At 41.3% G+C, this 21,965-nt stretch overlaps 1 protein-coding gene across 1 annotated transcript; it reads right to left on the bottom strand.

Moving 5' to 3' along the window:
* Positions 1 to 215: 215 nt before the first annotated feature.
* LOC307253332 (deoxynucleoside triphosphate triphosphohydrolase SAMHD1-like) lies at positions 216 to 19,774 on the bottom strand. The gene is made up of 17 exons (XM_080031322.1): positions 19,609 to 19,774; positions 19,353 to 19,419; positions 19,080 to 19,143; positions 10,005 to 10,165; positions 9,663 to 9,778; positions 8,959 to 9,032; positions 6,409 to 6,570; positions 6,214 to 6,314; positions 5,977 to 6,097; positions 5,789 to 5,880; positions 5,510 to 5,625; positions 2,804 to 2,934; positions 2,392 to 2,457; positions 2,195 to 2,272; positions 1,944 to 2,045; positions 1,662 to 1,800; positions 216 to 1,444 (listed from the first exon to the last, which is right to left on the bottom strand). Exons 1-16 carry the CDS (start codon positions 19,745 to 19,747, stop codon positions 1,672 to 1,674), a joined length of 1,719 nt encoding a protein of 572 aa, XP_079887448.1. The 5' UTR covers positions 19,748 to 19,774; the 3' UTR covers positions 216 to 1,444; positions 1,662 to 1,671.
* Positions 19,775 to 21,965: the final 2,191 nt, after the last annotated feature.

Genomic DNA, 21,965 nt, shown 5'->3' with positions numbered 1-21,965 from the left:
ATGGAAAACAAGAAAGGCAAATAGTAACAGATAGCCTACTACTTAGGCTACACAAAACAGACACTTAAACCTGCAGTGTGTAGAATTGTGGGTTTTATTTCCTAGCAGATTTTGTAGAAAGTAATTATAATATCCATAAGTACATTTAATTTAGTGCATAATAGCTGAAAAAAATGTTTTGAATTATTTATTTTTCTCTTAGAAAGGGTCTCATATATGTCCATATTTCTGCATATTTTGGACCAAGGCCTAGTGCCGCCATCTTGAAAGTGTCATAGTTGGAATGTCATCAGGTGCATTGTTTAAAATGTTGAATTGTTCTTGTCCTTGAAGGCCACTGTAGCTTCTGTTATTATTCTAAAGGGGTGGGGTTACCCAGGGAGCGTTGCATTCTAGAACTTTCTAGAACTTTCTTGATGATGTCATATTACACACTGCACTTTTAATCCCCATAATGCATTTAGAATAAAACAGGGCAAGGATCTGCGCTATGGCAAAAATATCATATCACCTTTTATTTTATGGCAGGATCACATTTTGATTTATCCCGATTAATTAATTTTTCATACTGGGGGGCGAACTGTCATAACGGGCAGTTTGCTGTGCTGTCGGTGCGGGTGCGGCGGCTGTGAGCTGTCGGAAGGAGCCGGTGAACGTGGAAGGTTGAACTGCATCATATTAATAACCGCTGTTTTGTCTCACAGAGATGCTTATATAAAGCCTACAGTCCATGGAGGTAGGGCGCTCGATAAGGAAGCGTGCGTTATCAAGGCAGCAGCGCTGCAGGAAACGCTCGTTATTTTCGTTTTCTTTTACAAGACTTCCCGGGGCCGTTACAACGTAAAAAGGGAAGGGAAGAAGGCGCTACATATTTACTGTGATAAGCGTGTGGGAGGCTCACGTGAATTACTCTTGGTCTAGCCCATGGACATATAAAGAAAGGTCTAGCCGCCTCCATGACTGCTGCTCCTGTGTTGACCTGCTGACGCTGTTTGTCCGTGCAGCGCGCTGCGTGCATTGCACTGTAAAATCACCCGATCATGTTTCAAAATAAAACATAATTTCTAACGTAATCTAACTTTTAAAAATTCAAGTCATTTCGAGTCATCCGTCTCAAGTCTAAGTCAAGTCTCAAGTCATAAAGACCAAGTCAAAGTCAAGTCGAGTCTTTTATCAGTGTTAGTCAAGCAAGTCTCAAGTCCTCAAATTTGCGACTCGAGTCTGACTCGAGTCAAGTCATGTGACTCGAGTCCCCCATGTCTGCTAAGTAGCATACTCATCTTTATAGAATATCTTAATCATTTTGTGAAACAATCAGTACCAGTTAGTGTTGGTTTTTCTTTTTTCAGTGTTGACATCCATCTTTCAGAACTTCAGATGAACTTGTTTGGTGATTTATTTCCAGGGTTGGAGGCTGTTTCTTTGCTCCATCCTGCATGTCGGGCTAAATAGAAACAGTGCAGACAAGCGCAACAGTTTTAACAATAGCAATCCAAAGAATGCCTGACAAGATCTAACATGTGTAATCCCTCCTTCCCTGTTTCTCATTCTCATGATAGTGACATAATACACACTATCATTGCCTTTTTAATGGAACCTCCAGCCAGAGAGCCCCACACAGTACATATGCTATATTCAACAACATCCAGTCTAAATATTACCAGAGGCTTTTTAAAGGGCCCTTCTTTTGCACCACTGGTTAAAGAGCTTCTTGTGAACCGTCAGATTGCTGTCAGTAGTCTTCTTACAGTAAACCCTGATCATCGTCTCAGAGAAGCATGTTGGGAGAAGCTTGGAAACCTGACAGGAATGACAGCAGCATATGTTAGAGAATAATGACAGAGCAGAGACTGTCTTATGAAAAATACACACACTGAACAAATGGCTAATGCAAAGAAAAAAGACTAAGGTTAAAGGTTTTATTGCCATGATTTAGTTCTGACCTCTTTGTTGCTCTGGACTGCTCTGGTAAAGTCATACTTGCTGTAGAAATGCAAATTTTTGATGGGGTTTTGGTCTTTCATCCCATAGTCCAGAGTAACAACCTAAAAGAAAAAGGGTGAGAGTGTGTTTTATATTTACAAGTAAATTATGCCAGAACGGAGGTGGGCAACATCTGACAGACAAAATGATAATCAACAAAAGCAAAGGTTTTAAGTAAAAGCAAGTGAAAATATTCTCACTAAAAACTCACAGACACTACAAAATCCTCAGAATTCAAATTGAGAACTATAGCCAGCTCTTCTTTCCAAGTTATCTTCATCTCCTCCATCTGTTAAGAGAGAGGGGGAAAGTAAGAGGGACCAGAGATGTATTCCTTCTTGACACATAGTAAGCGTATATCCACATTTTACCGTTTAATTTGTTGAATTAAAAACAAGTTAAATTTACCGAAAGGAGCTCAAAGTTGACGACAGTCCACTGAGTAACCAGCCGTTGCCCAGTCACAGATGGAGGCTGTATGGCAGTAAAGACAAGAAGACAACTTTCTATTGTCTCTAGCTTCAACTGTGATCACTCATTCTAAATGTCTATATAGTCATTAATACAGCACAGTTGTTGTCATTGAATGGTATTTAGGATGAAATTGATAGAAAACAATACCGGCTTCAGGCTTGGTAAATATGTTGGCTGTGACATAAGATCCTATGACTTTGCTCACAGTGCTATCACATCTTCTCAATTCAATTTAAATTGTGACTGGTAGGGATTTGTTGTTGTTAAAATGTATTCAGTGTTATTCTAGAAAGTGAAATGGATAGTGTGTAATGCAATACAGAACAACACATACATTGGTGCCCACCTTGGGTTTTTCGGCCATGGTCCATTCTCCCAAAAACTTGTAGAAGTTTCGAGAGACAATCAACTGTAGAATCTTTCTCGCCTGTTCCAGATCATCAGAGGAGGAGTAGAGAATGTCTTCAAACACTTGATCTACAAGTCAAACAAAGACAGCGAATTATACAGTAAGTGCGTTGAAACAAACCAGAGACAATGTCAAAATATCCTTCTTAGTTTTTCACAAATACACAATTGACACTTTGTAATCTCAAAGCCAAGGCATAGGTAACAAAATTAAGCATTATTAGTATGTGATATAATTGATAATGGAATTACTTTGACATGTTCTTAAAAGTTTTTTGTTCGCATAAATGATTACAAAATGCATTTTATGTAAGGCTTAATAATAGCTGTTTCAATTGAAAAATATACAGGATTGCATGTCATTTAAACTGAAACAGGCATTATAAAAATGTACTCCTTTGAGACTTCCTTCTACATTTAATAGACCATTTGCCAAACAAGTCCATCAAACAGCAATTTTTTCAATTATAGCTTAGAAACCGTAACTTGGCACAGCAAGCTTTTGAATTGTCCATGTGCTGAAGCAATATGCATGGAGCTGTAGTAAGAGCTTATTATGTATTTATAGTTTGCAGGGCTGTGTCTCTTTAAAAACAAGAGCAAAAGTGTAATAATGTATTAAAATGTTTCCTTTTCTGCTCTGATATGCCCACAATGTTTAGCATGTCCCGCTAATTAGTTTAAGGAAGTTAGTAACATAACTGCAACATCTACTTTGTAGTATTTCACAAATGTATATACATTTTTACTTGATACTGTATCAAAGTTTAGAGGAATGTTTACAGCTCAGTCCTGACTTTTATTGGATTTGATTAGTTTTCCATGCTTTTTTTAGTTTCACATCCCGAGCCAAACGCATTATCTGAATACACTGGTTAGACCTCATCCTAAAACATTGTTTTGTTGTGACGTTAAAGTAAAAGAAAAAAGAAAAAGATTATTAAGCTTAAATTTTAAATGCTTAAATGCAGCTGCTAACAGTCACACAAGCAGCGGCGGCTCGCCCATAGAGGGCGATAGGGCGACGCCCTCCTTGAGCCATACCATCAAAAAACAAAAATATAATAATGATAATAATAATGATGCATTTTTTTTTTGTATTTATAATCATAATTTATGATTTCAATACAGTTTTTACCTGCATCTAAGTCTGAATATCATTGTACAATCAGCGTCTGTGTTCTGTACCGTCACTCTGGGGCGATTTCGGGCTGGTTGAAAATCGCCTTGAGCGCTCTCATAGACATCAATGTAAAACTTTTTTTTTTTCAAACTGCAGGCCTTGCAATGCAATCTCTATGGGTTCCGGGGGTGCTCGCCCTAACGTGTTGTCGTCATATGTACAGTAAACAATGAACCAATTACAGTGACTGATACACTCACAGGTCCGGTATGCAGCCCAGAACGGTCATATTCAAAACCAACACAACTTTATATCAACTCAGGCTAGGCTGGCAAGCTACTTGATCATGTCATTAAAAGGACTAGGTCCTTCCCAGACAAAATGTAACCATCAAGCAAGTATCTACGAAGATGGATTGGGGGATCGTACTGTATAAACGCGGATTTTCACGGGGCTTGTTTGAACGGATAACGAGGCTAGCAGGATGCTAAGGCGATAACGCTCTGTTCTGCTGCCGCTGCATGATGATTATGGACTGTATACTGGCTTTTTATCCATCATGATGGCAGCACAGACACTGCATGGATAACTTTGGGTGTCACCCCTATGCATCATCTCTCAGAAAAGGTAAAACAAACATTAAACATCAATCTGCATATGGACGAGCCAGCGCCGTTCAACAGCTGATCCATAAACTGTTTACTCTGACAGCTGCCATCACCGTCCGACATAAACCTCGCCTACTAAGTGCTGTAGACAGTAGTATCCCAAACCAATGTGATGATTAGCACTGTTAATGTTGCACATATGCTATGCCAGCATCCATTTTTGTTTAATCAGAACACAACTGTCAAGTCAATCAGATTATTGTGATTAATTGTAGAGCAGGTCTCTTCACTTTTAAAGGAAGCCTTATCTGAGGAGCACACTGGTAGATGACAAGTTATCTGTGATGGCCACAGCCGGATAATTAAATCATTTTAGAGCTAAAATAATTTTATTCAAGAAATGAACTAACTTTATGTCCAAAAATACTGTACAGTACAATGCTTGTCTAATGTTGCCAGAGTGGTTATGCCAGATGAACTGTTAAATGCAATATGACATTGTCATTAGCTATCTGATTTAGGTTAATTTTGTGGATACCAATGCCATATGTTTTATTTGTAATTCCTCAGCTCCTAACTACTCTTGTTTATATGCTGCTAGCATAATCTAGAATAGTGTGTTTTCTTCCACTGAGTGACGTCTGTTGGATACTGTTACACTGTTACATCAACTGTGCTCTTTTTGTTTAGGTAAGTAACTGAGCCATCCAGTTGAGAAAATCCTCAAAAATCAATCAAATTCACTCTTTATATTTAACAACAACAAAACAAAGCAAACAAAGAATAATACAGATTTCAGTCTGACAGAACATGTTTGGATTAAATATGGCATATACTTTGTTTGGTGTATCCTGCCAACTCCTGTCAGTATTTATGTTTTTTTAAACAGCGTAACACAGTGGTGTCTACAGACCTGTCAGCTTGGTGTAGGCCTCCATGTCATTCATGGCTGTGGAGAGCTTGTATGTCTTCCCTCCTGAGCCTTGGATCTTGATGTGCTTGTCTGCTTCTAAAAAGGCCTCTGCGATCCTGCATGATCATACCCAACATATCATTACTTTTGAGAAAATGTTGCTGTGTACAACACAAAGGAGCGTGAATCCTGCAACAAGTAAAGCAAGCAACATCAGACAGAAGAGTAGACAAAGCTAAATGTTGAATGAGTACCAACATGTAAAGTGTAGGCACTCACATATGCTGTATGATCTGATTTGTTTTGTGCTGGTAGGCTCTTTTGTGGAGACTCAGCCTTGTGTGGAACATTTCGTGCATATTGTACTCCTCCTGTTGAGAGAGTTGCCTATAGGTTAGTCACAACTAATCAAATAAATGGATTGCCGTTTCAAAAGCTGATGAAAACAGATGTTTTAAAGTCGGCACCTTGTCTCTAGTGCAGATGTGCTTCTTCCCGGCTACCTCACACACTACCTCACACACTCTGGCAAACTTTATGAAGCGTTGATGGTCAAAGTTGTTCCGGATGCCCAGGTGGTGGCAGTCCCTGAGAAGATACAGTGAAAACATTGGTTTACTGCATCAAACTCAAAATCTGTATATTGTAATAGTGGTTCATTATTCTACATCAAAAAGTGAATTGCTCTGCTGCAGATATTAAACCTGGCAAAGTAGTCAAACTTGTCGACATCAATGCCAGTTGTCTTGTTGGCCACGATTTCATAGAGGAACAACTTTTCCTCTGTACGACCTTGATATGGCCACTTTGGAGAAGACAATAGTTGATATTAGACAATGGCTGCGGTAGCAAAGATGATAATGATTTCACACAATTCAAATGAAAGGACTGATCAGTACTTCGCCTGCTTGATTATCCAGAGGTCCTTTAATCATCTCCTTGATGAAGATCAGGTCATTTTCATCATCCGCATCAGGCATCAGGTCATAATCCCCCATCACCCCCTTCAGTTTATTTTCTTTTACCAGGTGGTTAAACATCTCTACAGAGCCATCCTCATGCTGAAATATACATATACTTATTAATATATCAATAAGAGAATTCAAATTGTAAATACAATGACTGACTGCTACAGTAGAAAGAGCTTACACTATGAATCTACAAAAAGATCGACTTATTGCCTTCTTTTTTTTGCAGTGCACGTTGAGTTGCTCTAAAAAAAACTACACCACAGCTGACAACGTAATGTTCAGACTTCAGAATTTGCATCAGAGCGCTGATCATAAAAATTAGACGCTTTATTTAAACGAAGTCCAAGCTTAGGTGCTGGTTGTAACTTTTCGTCTGTAGACTGAAACTAATGGAGGGGGTGCATCTCACTGTATATTTGCTCTTGTCGCGCAGATAGTTTGCCGACATGGCACAATATATTCAGGCTCGAGGAATGCAATCAGAAAGCGGAACCCTTTCCCCTCAACAACGTTAACGTGCAGGAATCCCCGACTATCATTTTACCCGTAAAGCCACAGAGCTTTTCTGCGCGGCGGCTCACACCAGCAAGTTCTCACAGTGAATGACACCGTTACCCACCGACATCACAGTGTCTCACTCACACCATGTTTCACCGAGTGAAACGCTGCTTCAATCGCGCAAGGCTTTTTAACTTTATGCTGAATAAACAATTTCACTGGAATCACTGAAAGCGACAGTGTTCGGGCGGGGGCGGGGCAGAGCGCAGGTGGAGACAGAAGGGTGCGCTGCATTTACTACACATGACCCGGCGTGCCGCACAATAACCGTTTTATTACGATTATCTTGTTTTCATGATCGAGGGAAGCCAAAATTGTAACCGAAATCGAAATTCAATTAATCGCCCAGCCCTAATCTCTTGTGTTTGGCAGACGAGTGTGGTCATAACTTTGATATTGACCTTGTGCCTTGTAGTACATACTGTATGCAGCCTACTTCTACCTGAACCAGATCTAACTAATTCACCCCTCCCTCTTTCACCATACATTGAGAGTTACCCAAGGGTTGTTTGGCAAAGCCTTCTTTGTTTTAAGGCATCTGCCATAAAAACAAGAAACGGACTTCCTTACAAAGTCTGTTTAAAACATGCATGTTCATTCGACTGAAGATTTGTATTTAAATTATATTTCTGATATTGTAACACCAACCGTTGTTAATTTCAGGAAAACTTTATTTGGTAACACTTTACAATAAGGTACACAAAATTGTAGTAGCTACTACATACCTACTACATATATATGTGTTACCTACTACATAGGTTTTTTTTGTGTTACCTACTACATAGGGTTTTTTTTTGTTATGCTACCTAACACAGGGTTTTTTTTTCATTGTGTTACCTACTACATAGGTTTTTTTTTGTGTTACCTACTACATAGGGTTTTTTTTTGTGTTACCTAACACATAGGGTTTTTCTTTTGGTGTTACCTACTACATAGGGGTTTTTTTTTTGAAAAAGGGTTAGGGTTAAAAAAAAACCCTACTAGTAGGTAACACAAAAAAAAAACCCTATGTGTTAGGTAGCACAAAAAAAACCTACGTGTTAGGTAGCACAAAAAAAAACCTATGTGTTAGGTAACACAAAAAAAACCTATGTAGTAGGTAACACAAAAAAAAAACAATGTGTTAGGTAGCACAAAAAAAACCTATGTAGTAGGTAACACAAAAAAAAAACCCTATGTAGTAGGTAACACAAAAAAAAACATATGTGTTAGGTAGCACAAAAAAAACCCCTATGTGTTAGGTTTTTTTTGTGCTACCTAACACATGGGGTTTTTTTTGTGCTACCTAACACATAGGATTTTTTTGTGCTACCTATGTGTTAGGTAGCACAAAAAAAACCTATGTAGTAGGTAACACAAAAAAAAAACCCCTATGTAGTAGGTAACACAAAAAAAACCCCTATGTGTTAGGTAGCACAAAAAAAAAACCCTATGTAGTAGGTAACACAAAAAAAACCCTATGTGTTAGGTAGCACAAAAAAAAAACCCTATGTAGTAGGTAACACAAAAAAAACCCTGTGTTAGGTAACACATATCTATGTAGTAGGTATGTAGTAGCTACTACAATTTTGTGTACATTATTGTAAAGTGTTACCCTTTATTTAATTTAAAAGCAAAAATAATGAATAAAAAAACAGTCAGGTTTATGTGTAGTATGACATTCAGGATATTTCAGAGTTCGGTATAGGAGTTGCTAATAGATGTGTTATATAGCTGCAGGAATTTTAGGCAGACTTAGACAGAATCAGACTAATTAAGCTAGGCTAATATACGACTGCTGGCTCCAACCTTTCTTTATATGTCCATGGCTCCAACTCAGATTTAATAGACATAATAGTTGTATACATATTCCTGACTAATTCTTCATTAGAAAGTGAAGCACTATTCACAAAATGTCTAACTATTCAATTTAATAGTCACCTTCCAACCGTTGCCGTTGTTTTGTGTTTGAGGGATGAACATGGCATCATACAGATGGGAAAAGGGCCCATGTCCTAGATATGTAAAAATAAATACAAATGAACCAAGAGATGATTGTGTGTGAAATGTAAAGTGAGCTATTTCTTTTCAGTGCCACATCAAACAGGTAATTGGACCATTCTCCAAATGTTGCTGTTTTCATCCAAATGAGCTATAGAGTAAAACAATTGAGTGTCAATCTTTTGCCTCTCCGTGACGGCTGGCGTTTAACCCTGCCCTCAAGTGTGGTAATTTGGAATAGCTATGAACAATTTTTCAACCCATCATACAAGATTGTTCTATCTGAGCTTTTCTACATATACTAAATTTAATTTTACAAGGTCTCTCCTGTCATAATCTAAAGAGACTGATTTAGTTTAGTTGTTTGGTGGCAGTTGCTCAACACTAAAATGAGAATAGATTTGTTGAGAACAGAAAAAGTAAATTGTGCAACTTTTGAACAATTGCATGTATCGTTTTTTACTTTCTGCTTTCATTAGAGAACAGCCTTAAATTGTTGCTGCTTGTAGCACCCCTCACTGTACCAGCTCTTTTTTTTAAATCATTTTGTTGGAAATTTAACTTTAATTTTCACTTCTAATCAATCCCAATAATAACCTTTCAAATATATTGGATGCAATAGTGAAAAAGTGTATACCACTCACCCAGGTCATGGCAAAGACCAGCGATCTGAACACAAAGGATGTCTCTGTCGGTGATTTCAAGCTCTGGCTGCCTTCTTTGCAGAGCTTGTACAAGCTCTCCTGCTAAGTGTGCCACCCTTTACCAACACGGACAGCACACAACAACAACAATAATAATTATAAAACAACTCATTATAACCACATGAGTATATTGCATCAAAACTGGTAAAATATCAGGCTTTAGGTTTTTCATTATTGTATTGCTTTTAATGGGTGCTTTACTGCAAACTGTTCTTTGCTTAGTTTAGATTGTGATAACATTAAGACACGTATGGTAGCTGTGTTGTGAACATGTGGACATACCCAATGGAGTGTTCAAAGCGGTTGTGGGATGCTCCAGGGTAAACATAGTACCCCCCTCCAAGCTGCTTGAGGTATCGAAGTCTCTGGAACTGAGGTGTGTCAATGATTTTGACAAGAAGTGGGTGTAATTCCACTGTCCCGTGGATGGGATCATTAAACACCTGGCAGAAGACACAGAGCCAAAAACCCAAGTCCAGTTAATACACAAAGGAGGGCCAGAGGGAGCTATCTAGTGGATAAGGAAATTAATATGTATTGAAGCGAGGCCAAATGAGCCTAAACAGTGGCCCAAGGAATGGCTGAAAAATACACTGATGGGATTGTTCAGCACCTTATAGAACAAAATAAAGAATTAGGCACGCCATGACCTTACATGTCCCAAAAAGAGTACCAACAAATTCGAGGCATAGTTCCCCTTAGTAATCAGAGAGGTAGTTTTTCTCAATTTCATACTGAAGTCTTCCTTCTCTGATTTTTTTCCCAACATCTCATCATCATTTACAAATTCCTATGCTGTTTATCTTCAAGCTCTTCATCTTTTATACTGTTTAATCTCTCTCATCTGTCCAGCACAGACAATGTAGTGTAGTGTATGGTTAGTGTTTTGATGATAAATCAGGAGGGCTAGCTCAAGATGTATAAATAGCAGCCAAGAATGGTGCACCTATAAGAGTGCAAGTAGTGCAGCTGGTAACCAGAACGATCGTGCATTTTGTGATAAAAGCATGAAATTTGGTACACTTATAGCCAAAGGCATTCTCAAAAGATTTGGATATGGAGCCACCATGAATTTTCAAAATGGCGCCCATGGCAGCCATCTTTCAAAATGGCTGTCAGTAACAACTGTTCGCTTATGAATGATGGATATAATATGATGTTTCAGACTTATTTACCATACATAGTACTTGGTAAATGTCTTTTGGATAATCTAAATGTGTCATTAAATATTCAAGATGGCTGACATCTTCAAGATTGCAGCCATCACTTTTATGACTGTCTGATATGGGTGATCTCGGTGTCAAACCAGTATTATTTTTTATTTCCTTTTCTTTGTGCAGAATTCAAATTTGGAACTTTACAATTGGCCAGAAGCTTCCTTCTAACTCAGAAATGGTGACCACAATAGTCACACTTGGTGACCACTGGTCACCTACAACAAGATGGCAAGTTCAGTAAAAACCTTCAATGACTATGCCCATGTGATCTTCATTCCATATCTGACCAGAAAGTTTGAAACTGTGTCCAGGCTTGATCTGGTGTGGGACCGCTACTTGTCTGACTCTCTGAAAGCTGCTACGAGAGCAAAGCGTGGCACTGGAATTCAGAGATGTGTGGTAGGTGATGCAGCCATTCCCAGGAACTGGCAAAACTTTCTTAGAGTTGACAGCAATAAGACTGAGTTGTTTGCCTTTCTCTCGGAGGCTCTGCTCAGATGGTTTGTGCAGGAGGATAAACAGCTTGTCATCACAAGTGACATGGAAGTCCTTAGCAAGCCACCTCTCCCAGATAGGACATCGATTGCTCCTTGCACGCATGAGGAAGCGGATAGTCGCATGTTATTGCACGTAGCCCATGCAGCAAGAAACGGCCACCACAAAATTATGATTCAAACAGTTGATACTGATGTTGTGGTGCTGGCTGTGGCAGTGGCTCAGACTCTACAACCAGAGGATGAGCTTTGGTTGGCTTTCGGTACTGGTAAGAATTTTCTATATTTGGCAGCCCATGAAATTGCAGCAGGGCTCGGGCCCGAGAAAGCATGTGCACAACCAGTTGACGGGTTGTGACACTGTGTCAAGCTTTGTTGGCCATGGGAAAAAGACTGCATGGGCTGTATGGTCTGTGCTTCCAGAACTTACACATGCCCTGTTGAAAGTGTCTTCAGCCCCAGATGACATACCACAGGAGGTAATGGCCACAATTGAGAGGTTTGTTATCTCAGACCCTGTTTCCACCTGGCATTAATATGTGGTTTTTAGGATCCGATCGCGCTAACTACAGGTGGAAACACGCTCAATGCGCATTGAATGCGCATTGAGATTATCCACATTCGGAGGTGGTTTGAGACCACATATCCACATACCCATTAACAGTGGAAACACGTATGCGTATCTCATACACATTAGGCCCCGCCCACTCAACTGCGGCGAGTGACTGGGCGGAAAGGCGTACTCATTCACGCGACAATTCACGTCATAAAAGCGCACCGTTGCAGGTAAATAATAAAGTCTATGTGTGGAACAACTGTGGTCAAGCCAGCGGTCTCTTGTTTTTGCATGGTCAAACCAGCCGCTTCTTTATTTATTCCCCCCGTGTTGTTGTGAGCACAGAGACGGCTCGGTGCAACTGATAGAGACAGTGAGCGAACAGCTCTGGCTGCGGCAGCTTCGTGACATCGTAGCAGTGGGACACAGTGTAGCCAACTGATTCATTTAATGACGAGGAAAAACACCACACAATAAACAGTGCCGCGCTCACATTTTCGCCAAAACACACTGACTCTCTTCACTCTAGCCGAGGTGACTACACAAGGCGGAAATGATTCTTTCGACCAACTGTGGTCAAGCCAGCGGTCTCTCGTTTTTGCTCGGTCAAACCAGCCGCTTTTTTATTTATTCCCCCCGTGTTGTTGTGAGCGTGTATTTAGCCTACTACTATCTATGGCGTAAACACACAGAGACGGCTCGGTGCAACTCATAATAGAGACAGTGAGCGAACAGTGCTGGCTGCGGCAGCTACGCAGTGGGACACAGTGTAACCAAGTGATTAATTTATTGACGAGGAAAACACCACACAATAAACAGTGCTGTGCTCACATTTTCACCAAAACACAAGACTCTTGCCGAGGTGACCATAGACATTATAAAGGGATTTATAATGTCTATGGTCGTGGATGGTCAACACTTCTTCTTCTTCTTCTTTTATTTCCGGCAGACTAGGCAAGGGCGGGGCACTGCTGCCCCCGCCGATTAAAAACAACAGTAGCCTATAAGCGGAAATGATGTACGAGCTGATTTCCATACAGCGCGGGGAATTCGAATCCGGATCGCAAACGCGCATAGAAGACGCATTGTTAAGGCCAGGTGTGAACAAGCATATTACATTTACATATAACGATCGGATTCCTCAGAACCACATATTAATGCCAGGTGGAAACAGGGTCTCAGTCTATGACCGAACCAGCACATGTACAGAAATCAATACGGCAAGGAGGAAGTTATTTGCAAAGAGGCACAATGTGCAAACAATCCCCTACCAAGGCTGCCCTAGAAGAGCATGTTAAGAGAGCTGTATACCAAGGAGGGCACGTGTGGGGTACAGTCCTGGTGTCAACACCAGAACTACCTTCACCGTGCGAATGGGGCTGGTCAAAGTCACCTGAGGGAGACTATGAACCCTTCTGGACATGCCTACCAGATGCAGGCCAGTCAAGTTATGAACTTGTCTCATGCAAATGCAAGAAGGGTTGTGTTGGGCAGTGTAAGTGCAAAAAATCCCACTTACAGTGCACAGCCCTTTGTGTCTGTGAAGGCGAGTGTGACTAGTCTTCCCTGTGATAGACCCTAGGTTTCCCTTGCTTAACATGAGTATTTTGAGATAGAAAGAAGATTCTTAGAAATTCCAAAGTTCCCAATTCAAATTCTGCATCAAGATAAATGTATAATTAAACATAGAGATCATCCATATCTAACCAGTTGGCGGCCATTTTGAATTTTCAATGAAAATGTTCCACTATCCAAAAGACATTTACCAAGTAGTATGAATGGTAAATAAGTCTGAAATATCATATTAAATCCATCATTCATAAGAAAACAGTTGTTGCTGGCGGACATTTTGAAAAATGGCTGCCATGGGCGCCATGTTGAAAATTCATGATGGCTCCACATCCAAATCTTTTGAGAATGCCTTTGGCTATAAGTGTACCAAATTTCATGCTTTTATCACAAAATGCACAATTCCTTTATATTTTGGAACTAACCTCTTGTACTAAAGCAGGGGTTCTCAAACTTTTGATAGCTGAGGGCCGATTTAGGAACCCAACATTGGACCGAGGGCCGCCGAAGGAAAAAAAATTATAAAACTGAAATAATTTCAATGGCCAGCGTCTTTGCGTCTTTACAGTTTACATGTATTGGTCAGCATCCAATACTGTGTAATTAACACATTTAAAGTAATAAATGAAGGGCTAGGTCTCATTTCAACATTGGGGAACACACATTAAAAGCGGGGGTCTGGGGGTTGTCCCCCAGAAAAATTTGAGGTTCGAACACTTCATTTTGTGCATTTTGGTTAATTTTTATGCAGTAATTTGTGTCTTCTGTATTTATTTATGGTGGAAATGTTAAGGAAAAGACAACTCGCTCCCATTGACACACATCTAATGGAATATAAATCAAGGCACTGAGGCATTCTGTATTGCATTCAAATATTTATTCTACTTTATTGTTCAAAACTTTCTACACATTGAAAACGTATCACCTTTTGGAGTGTTTTTTTGTCGGACTCACTACTCATGATGCAGCAGCAGTGTTAACTATTATGACACTAAACATTGGAAATAAACAGGGTGGGCTATCAGCAGTCAACTAGGCAGATAGTTCCATGGCTATCAGCAGCTAGGAAACGTTAGTTTGTTACCTAAACTTTAGGCAAAAGAGTTAGAAACCAGATAATGTTAGCATCCATCCTTAGACACTTGACCTAATCTAATTCACCTTGAATGTGAGAAAGTGCATCGTATTGGGCTTGACAAGCTCACTATCTAACAACTTACATTGGGACCACTACACTGCCTGCTGCACTGCGGGAGGCTGACCAGCCGTCTGCAATGAGAGGCAGAGGCCAGCCGAACTTCGCAAGTTTAATAAGTGGGGAATGAATACAAACAATTAGGAGGGATATTTAAGTGTTTCGACCCCTGTACTGTTTTTACTGTTACGGGGGACGCATCCCCTCCGTGCGTTTCAAAAAAAAAAAAAAAAAAAAAAAAAATCATAATTCATAATTCAATGCGGGCCGCGGGCCGCCAGATATGCTTCGGCCCGCGGGCCGCACTTTGAGAACCACTGTACTAAAGGAATGAGGTGGCGGAGACGTAGCTTTCTTTTAGGCTATATTCAGGGACGGCTGGTATCAATGGGCTAATGGGGCTAAGCCCTCCCTATCTTTTCTAACTTAATGAAAATATTAAAATATAATATTACTAAAACTTAGAATTGGTTGATTGTGGAAGCAACAGCACCAAATAATCACAAAAACGTTATGTGGGCTTGGAAAAGTCAGCCCAGACGATCTGCCTGGGCTGACTTTTCTAAGCCCACTCTTATGAACATCAGGATCCAATCGGTGTCGTCCAATCGTGATTGACAGGTATCATGACATGCCCCCTTGATTTAGAGACCATTTGGGCTAAATTAATATAGCCCAGACCATTGACTTTCCGCAAATCACAGTAGCCTACAGTGACTGTATGCCCGCCTCCAACAGTGACAGTGACTCTCACTGGTGACTCTCACTGTTGTAGGCGGGAGAAAAAAAGTGATGACAACAATGGCGAGCGCTAATGTAGTCAACGAAGTGGACTACCTCCTAACGCATCCTTTTTCGTTGATGTCTTTAGAAGAAAAAAATGAAGTAAAAAGACTCGGGGCACATCGGCCAAAGGATGTCCAGATTAAACAAAAAGACACCCGACAAAATCGGTCATTCTGCGTCTCTTGGTTCGAAAGGAAGGACTGGCTAACGGCGAGTGTAGCTAGGAGCGCTCTCTTCTGTTTCCCTTGCGTGTTGTTCGGAGGAGACACAGCATGGACCCAACAAGGGGTTGTGGATTTAAAACATGTTTCATGTAAAATCAAGAAACATGAATGCAGTTCTTCTCACATTGGAAACTGTGTGAAGCTTTCAATGTTGGGCAAAGTAAATATTGCCTGCCAGCTGGATGACGGCCACCGCATCTCCGTACAGAGACACAACGAGCAGGTGAAGAAAAACAGACATTCGCTGTCACGGATTGTGGACTGTATTAGGTTCTGTGGGGCACACGAGCTAGCTCTCAGGGGCTCAGATGAATCGGCAACTTCACTCCAGCGGGGCGTGTTTTTGGACCTCGTAGACCAGTTCTCTTTTTTAGATAGTCAGTTAGCCGATCACTTGTCAAACGCACAGGTTGCCAAGTACACATCTAAGACGAGCCAAAACGAGTTGCTTGATTGCATGTTAGCTGTGTATGAACAGAAACTGGCCGAGGAAGTATCACAGGCACCATTTGTTGCTGTGCAAGCCGATGAAACGACAGATGTGTCATGTGTCACCCAGTGCGTGATTGTGCTCCGGTACCTGACTAACGGAGGCTGTGGAGATGTTGTGGAGAGGTTTCTCTGTTTCTCCCCATTGGAGGACAGAACTGCGGCGGGACTCGAAGCACTCCTGAAGGAGAAACTCCAGCCTTATAAACTGGAAAACAAACTGATCGCACAAACGTACGACGGGGCGGCTGTAATGAGCGGTGCATTAACAGGCTTGCAGGCTAGACTAAAACAAACGTATCCGAACGCACATTTTGTGCACTGCTATGCGCATCAATTAAATTTGGTCATGCAACAGGCCTGCTCCTCCCTCACACCGGTCAGAATATTTTTTGCCAACCTCACAGCTTTTGGAACGTTTTTCTCCAAGTCCCCCAAAAGAACGGCAGTTCTAGATGGAGTGTGCGGAAGGAGAATCCCCGCGGCAGGACAAACAAGGTGGAACTTCAAAAGCCGAACAGTTCACACCGTGTTTGAACATCAAAACAATTTGAGACAATGTTTTGAAAAGATAAAAAATGAGCAAGAATGGGACAGCGTGTCCATCCAACAAGCCAGTGGCTTGGCCACAATGCTGGGGGATGCAAAGTTTATTTTCTTTTTATCTTTTTTCCACTCGGCCCTCATCCACGTTGACATTCTATACAACATTCTCCAGAAGCGAACCACCGATCCTCTGAAAACTAGGCAGGCCTTGGAAAATTTCTCCACCTCCATAGCTGACCTGAAGGAAAAGCAGAACACGGACTCCCAGCCACATCCAGCCACAGCTGATGCTGCAGCAAGGCCACGCAGGACACAGAGCTCTGACAATGTGTCAGTAGCCGCACAATGCTGCGACATAATGATAGAGCAGTCCCAGGCCCGCTTTCAGAAGGCCCGACACTTAGTGTCATTTGAGCTGATAGACCCCAAACTGTTTCCACAGTTTAAGACCAGTTTCCCCAAGAAGCAGCTGGACATTGCATGTGAACATTTCCCGATGATCTGCAAAGAGAAACTGCACGGGGAGCTGGTGGTGATGTACAGTAGCGCAGAGTTTGTGGGGCTGACGTCTGCGATGTCACTTTTGAGGATGTTTACCGAGAACAATCTCCAGGGCACTTTTTCGGAGACACTGAAATTAACCCAAATAGCAATGACAACCCCTATGACATCGGCAGAGTCAGAGAGGTGCTTCAGCACACTGAAGAGGATCAAAACATTTCTCCGAAGTACCATGGGACAAGATAGGCTTAACGCCCTGGCCATGCTGTCTATTGAGCGGGACCTCATCCAAAAATCACCGGACTTCAATGACCGGGTGATTAACCTGTTTGCGTCTCAGAAAGGCCGTCGATGCGAGCTTCTCTTCAAATAAGGTAGGCCCAAGCGCCCATAAAGAGGAAAATCACTCCTTCTTTTAGCTTTTATTTTTCCATTGCCTGCTGTCTCCCTGCATTCTATTTGTTGTGACTCGAGGCCTGATAGGCCTACTGATTTTATTCGGATGTGATGCTTGCTTGATAATGTTTGTGATAAAAACAGTGCAGTTGGCGGTCGTTACAGTGCGAACACGTTTTGTAGTGTGTGTGTGTGTGTGTGTGTGTGTGTGTGTGTGTGTGTGTGTGTGTGTGTGTGTGTGTGTGTGTGTGTGTGTGTGTGTGTGTGTGTGTGTGTGTGGGTGGGTGAGAGATAGAGTGAGAGTCTTTTGCCATCAGAACATGTTTGTAGCCTACTTCTCTAATTTTTAGCATTTTTTTGCAATTATTTATTAATTGCAGTGCGGACACGTTTTGTAGTGTGTGTGTGTGAGAGAGAGAGAGAGAGAGAGAGTGTGAGTGAGTGAGTGAGTGAGAGAGAGAGAGAGAGAGAGAGAGAGAGAGAGAGAGAGAGAGAGAGAGAGAGTGAGTGAGTGAGAGAGAGAGAGAGAGAGAGAGAGAGAGAGAGAGAAACTTTTGCCATCAGAACATGTTTGTAGCCTACTTCTCTAATTTTTTGTAGAGCATTATTACTTGCTGTAACTTGGTGCTGTATCACTGGACTGTACGTCGGATGTGAATTTGTTGTTACTGCAGCGTGAACTATTATCTGGTACTGGCCCTAGGCGTGATGCATTTGTTAGCCCCCCCACCCAATATCACCACCAGCCGCTCCTGGCTATATTCCCTTTTGCCGTATTTATTCAAATCCTCTGTACTGTCTTGCAGTTTTCTATAAAACAGTTAAAATAAAACACCATTAATTTATCAAGCATAATAAATAAATAACTATAGGCTAAACATACAGTATAGCAGGCTGATATAACTAAACATTCATTATACAGGAAAAGGTCATACACAAAATATACTCGGATAAGATAAACAGACTCTACATAACATGACCGCGCCAAAGAGCAGACATGCGGCAAAGCGGCTACACTGCAAGTGCAGGACATCTCCCTCTCACGTGATAAGCCAACTGCCATAGCAACCACACGACGCTGATTAACTTAGCCCAATAACAACGTCAAACTTGCACATACACATTATTAACACTCACAATAAAGGAACAAGGTAACAGGCACTTACATTTCACGAACTCAATACAGGGGAATTAAACAAATAAAGCAGGTAAAAGAGAGACGATGAGCCACTTGCTGGTTGCGCTCGCATCAATCACTCTCTCGGACTAACTGGCCGAAAACGAAACTTAACTTCTAGACTACAGACTAGGAGCAACTGCTCTTAAAGCGACAGTAACCATTAGTCTCAGATCCTTTTATACAGTTAGGAACATGATATATTACCTTGCTTTGAATTGTCCAGAGCTTCTTAAGAGCGTTTAAGATTAGCAGATGGTGATCAGAATCTCTAGAGAAATGGAAAAAAGAAAATATATGAGCATAGTAAGATGAAGAGAAAGCGTTGATTTGTGAAACCTTAAAGAATTCTTTTTTTCTTTTTTTTTACAAATAAGTGCTATCTTTTCAGAGCAATTTGTTTTGTATTCACTTCCATTCATCCAGTGCTGTTACCATTTTTAGACATTGCAACCTGGTTTAACAAGGGAACTCACTCACCTAATGCCCATCTTCACCAGTTTTTCAACCGTGAGCTCTTGCAGCTCGTCACCAGTGATTTCAGTTTCTGGGTAAAAGAGGCAGCAGTTAATAACTATTGGTAACAATTGATATAAAACTACAGTACAAGACTCACAACACAGAGGCTTAGGAAACTTCCTCAGCAGCGCTCAACTGGTTAGCTATTTGAGACCAGTCATGAGATTAAAATGAATAAAAATTAACCATTCATTTACTACCAAACCAGAACACCAACCTTGAAATTTTTGTATTTCTGAATTTCCAATTCTGTTTTCTCTCAGGTACTGACATGTGTCTTCCACTTTCCATTGCTTAAATTTCAACAGCTTCTCCTTTGTCATTCTCTCTTGCATTGTGAGGTTTTCAGAGGTCATATCTGCCTTCAACTGATGTTTCCGAGGTTTATCGGTCTTGTCGTAGATCTGTCAGGGTATCACACGCATTATGTTATATCACTTTATATATAGCTGACCACGGAACACACCCAGTGTTTGAATAATACGTGGCTTTAATTTCTCCACCACACCTATCAGATTGGCCACTGCCCTAAATGGTATCTGTGATCCAGAGGCAGTTCCCCCTTCGCCTTGCCTCTGCTGTCACAATCAATAAAGGTGAGATACAATCCATCTTGCACTTAGCCATTTTCACATTGCACTTTCTTTTTATTGGTAAGTAGCTGACCCTGTGTCTTCTGCAGGACAAGAGAACAAGAGAGTTGGTGTGTTCCTGCCCCACAGTGTGTTGGGACATGGCCGGCTTTACAGATGTGAGAGTGTTTGACAACCAAGATGGTCTGACGGACAACATTGCTGTTTTACATCTACACAGTATCTCTTAATGAATATATAAACCAAAAGATAACACACTTTGCAGCTCTGGGGCCTCATTTATAAAGCTTTGCGTGGGATTCACGTGGAAGCTGGCGTACGGAAGAAATGTAGGATGTACGTGCGAACAAAAATATTCGGATTTATAAAACAGTGCGCACTCACGTCCTACGCCTGTTTCCCTTTATAAATCACAATCTACTCTAAATGTGGCGCAGCCTTTGCGGGCTTCACGTACCGCCCATATTTACCCATACATAGTCATCGACACGCCCGAATTAATATCATTTACTGAGTGCATGAAGGCGGTAGTGGCAATCGCCGACTGAAAGGGAAATGGAAAAATAAACTCCACACGGTGTGGATCACTGCGGTCACCCCGAAGTACCCGTTGGAGAAGTGGCGAACAGGGAAAATATAGTTTGGTGGCAGTGTGAGCGTAAAGGCGATAGAGTGCAGCCTGTGGCGATCTCTGTGAACGCTGTGGCCGAAATAAAAAGAAGTGATCCGACATAAAAGTGGACGCAAACAAGTGCATATCCTCACACAACAGTGTTTGTGCCACGAGCGGGGGGCACTGAGACCCCCCATGAGATACAGATTCGGAGAATTCATCCCGGGGCAGTGACGGGCGGCGGAGGGTTAATAATAAACTTCACAGTCCCTTTCAAAACACAATTGCGACGTGCTTAAACACAAAGAAAAACACATAGATAAAACGGACTAAAAGCCGTGAAAAAAATCACAGTAGCCTATGTGATGTACAGTAGGCTTATCATTAGTGTATGAAAAGGTGCACTCCTGTCTGCCTGACTGAGGCATCGAGAACAGCGTCAGTGTAAAAGTAATAGGCTGTATTCCACCTCAATATTATCAGAATTAATTCCACAACATGCAGATAGGTTATTCTTTAATAACTGCAGAGCTTATTCGAACGTTGCTATTTTGTTTTTATTTGCACTCATATGTCTCCGTTTGTAGGCTATTTAAGATCCTAATTCGTTTTGTTTTTGTTGGTATCACTCCATGGAAAAATCCGTGGAGGCATTTGTTCATTAGTTGTAAGAATGGCTTCATCCGTTTTGCAAAGGAACTCCCAATATATGATAGACCTACATGGCTTATAATAGGCCTATCTGGATACATTTTACACAAACACATTCGTTCTCGCACTTCATACATGTGCCGACGGAGTCGCCGTTTCTCCTTTCTCCACTTTCTGTGCGTACGCATGGGTCAGAGTTTGCGTGGAGGACCGCACATCTCCCGTCAAGTTTGGTTTTTATAAATCCCAATATTTGCTTAGAAATTGGCGTGCGCCCTCTTCTGGGCGTACGCAACGTTTATAAATGAGGCCCCTGGTGATCTTTTACAACTCCCTCATTGACCCAACCATTCCACCAAACTTGCCCTCTGCCACATAAAGTGCACACCACACGTGATGATGACAAACTTAAACATTACAACTGTCAAACAAATCTGTCATAATTCCTTGCCCACTCCTACTGTATGTACTACCTGTCACTATACATTTTCCACCGACTAGAGGTTGAGCGCATGTAATGCTAGTGCGTAAATTTTAGTTGCATTTATAGTGTGTGTGTGTGTGTTTCTGGAGGGTGCATGCTTATGTGGTTGTGTGAATGTGTGTGTTTGTGTGTGTGTTTTTAGAGGGTGCATGCTCCTGTGTGTGTGTGTGTGTGTGTGTGTGTGTGTGTGTGTGTGTGTGTGTGTGTGTGTGTGTGTGTGTGTGTGTGTGTGT

This window comes from Ammodytes marinus, assembly GCF_949987685.1.
Source record: "Ammodytes marinus genome assembly, chromosome: 7".
Taxonomy (NCBI): domain Eukaryota; kingdom Metazoa; phylum Chordata; class Actinopteri; order Uranoscopiformes; family Ammodytidae; genus Ammodytes; species Ammodytes marinus.
The sequence above is the reverse complement of the archived record's forward strand: the minus strand, read 5'-3'. Positions and strand labels throughout refer to the sequence as shown.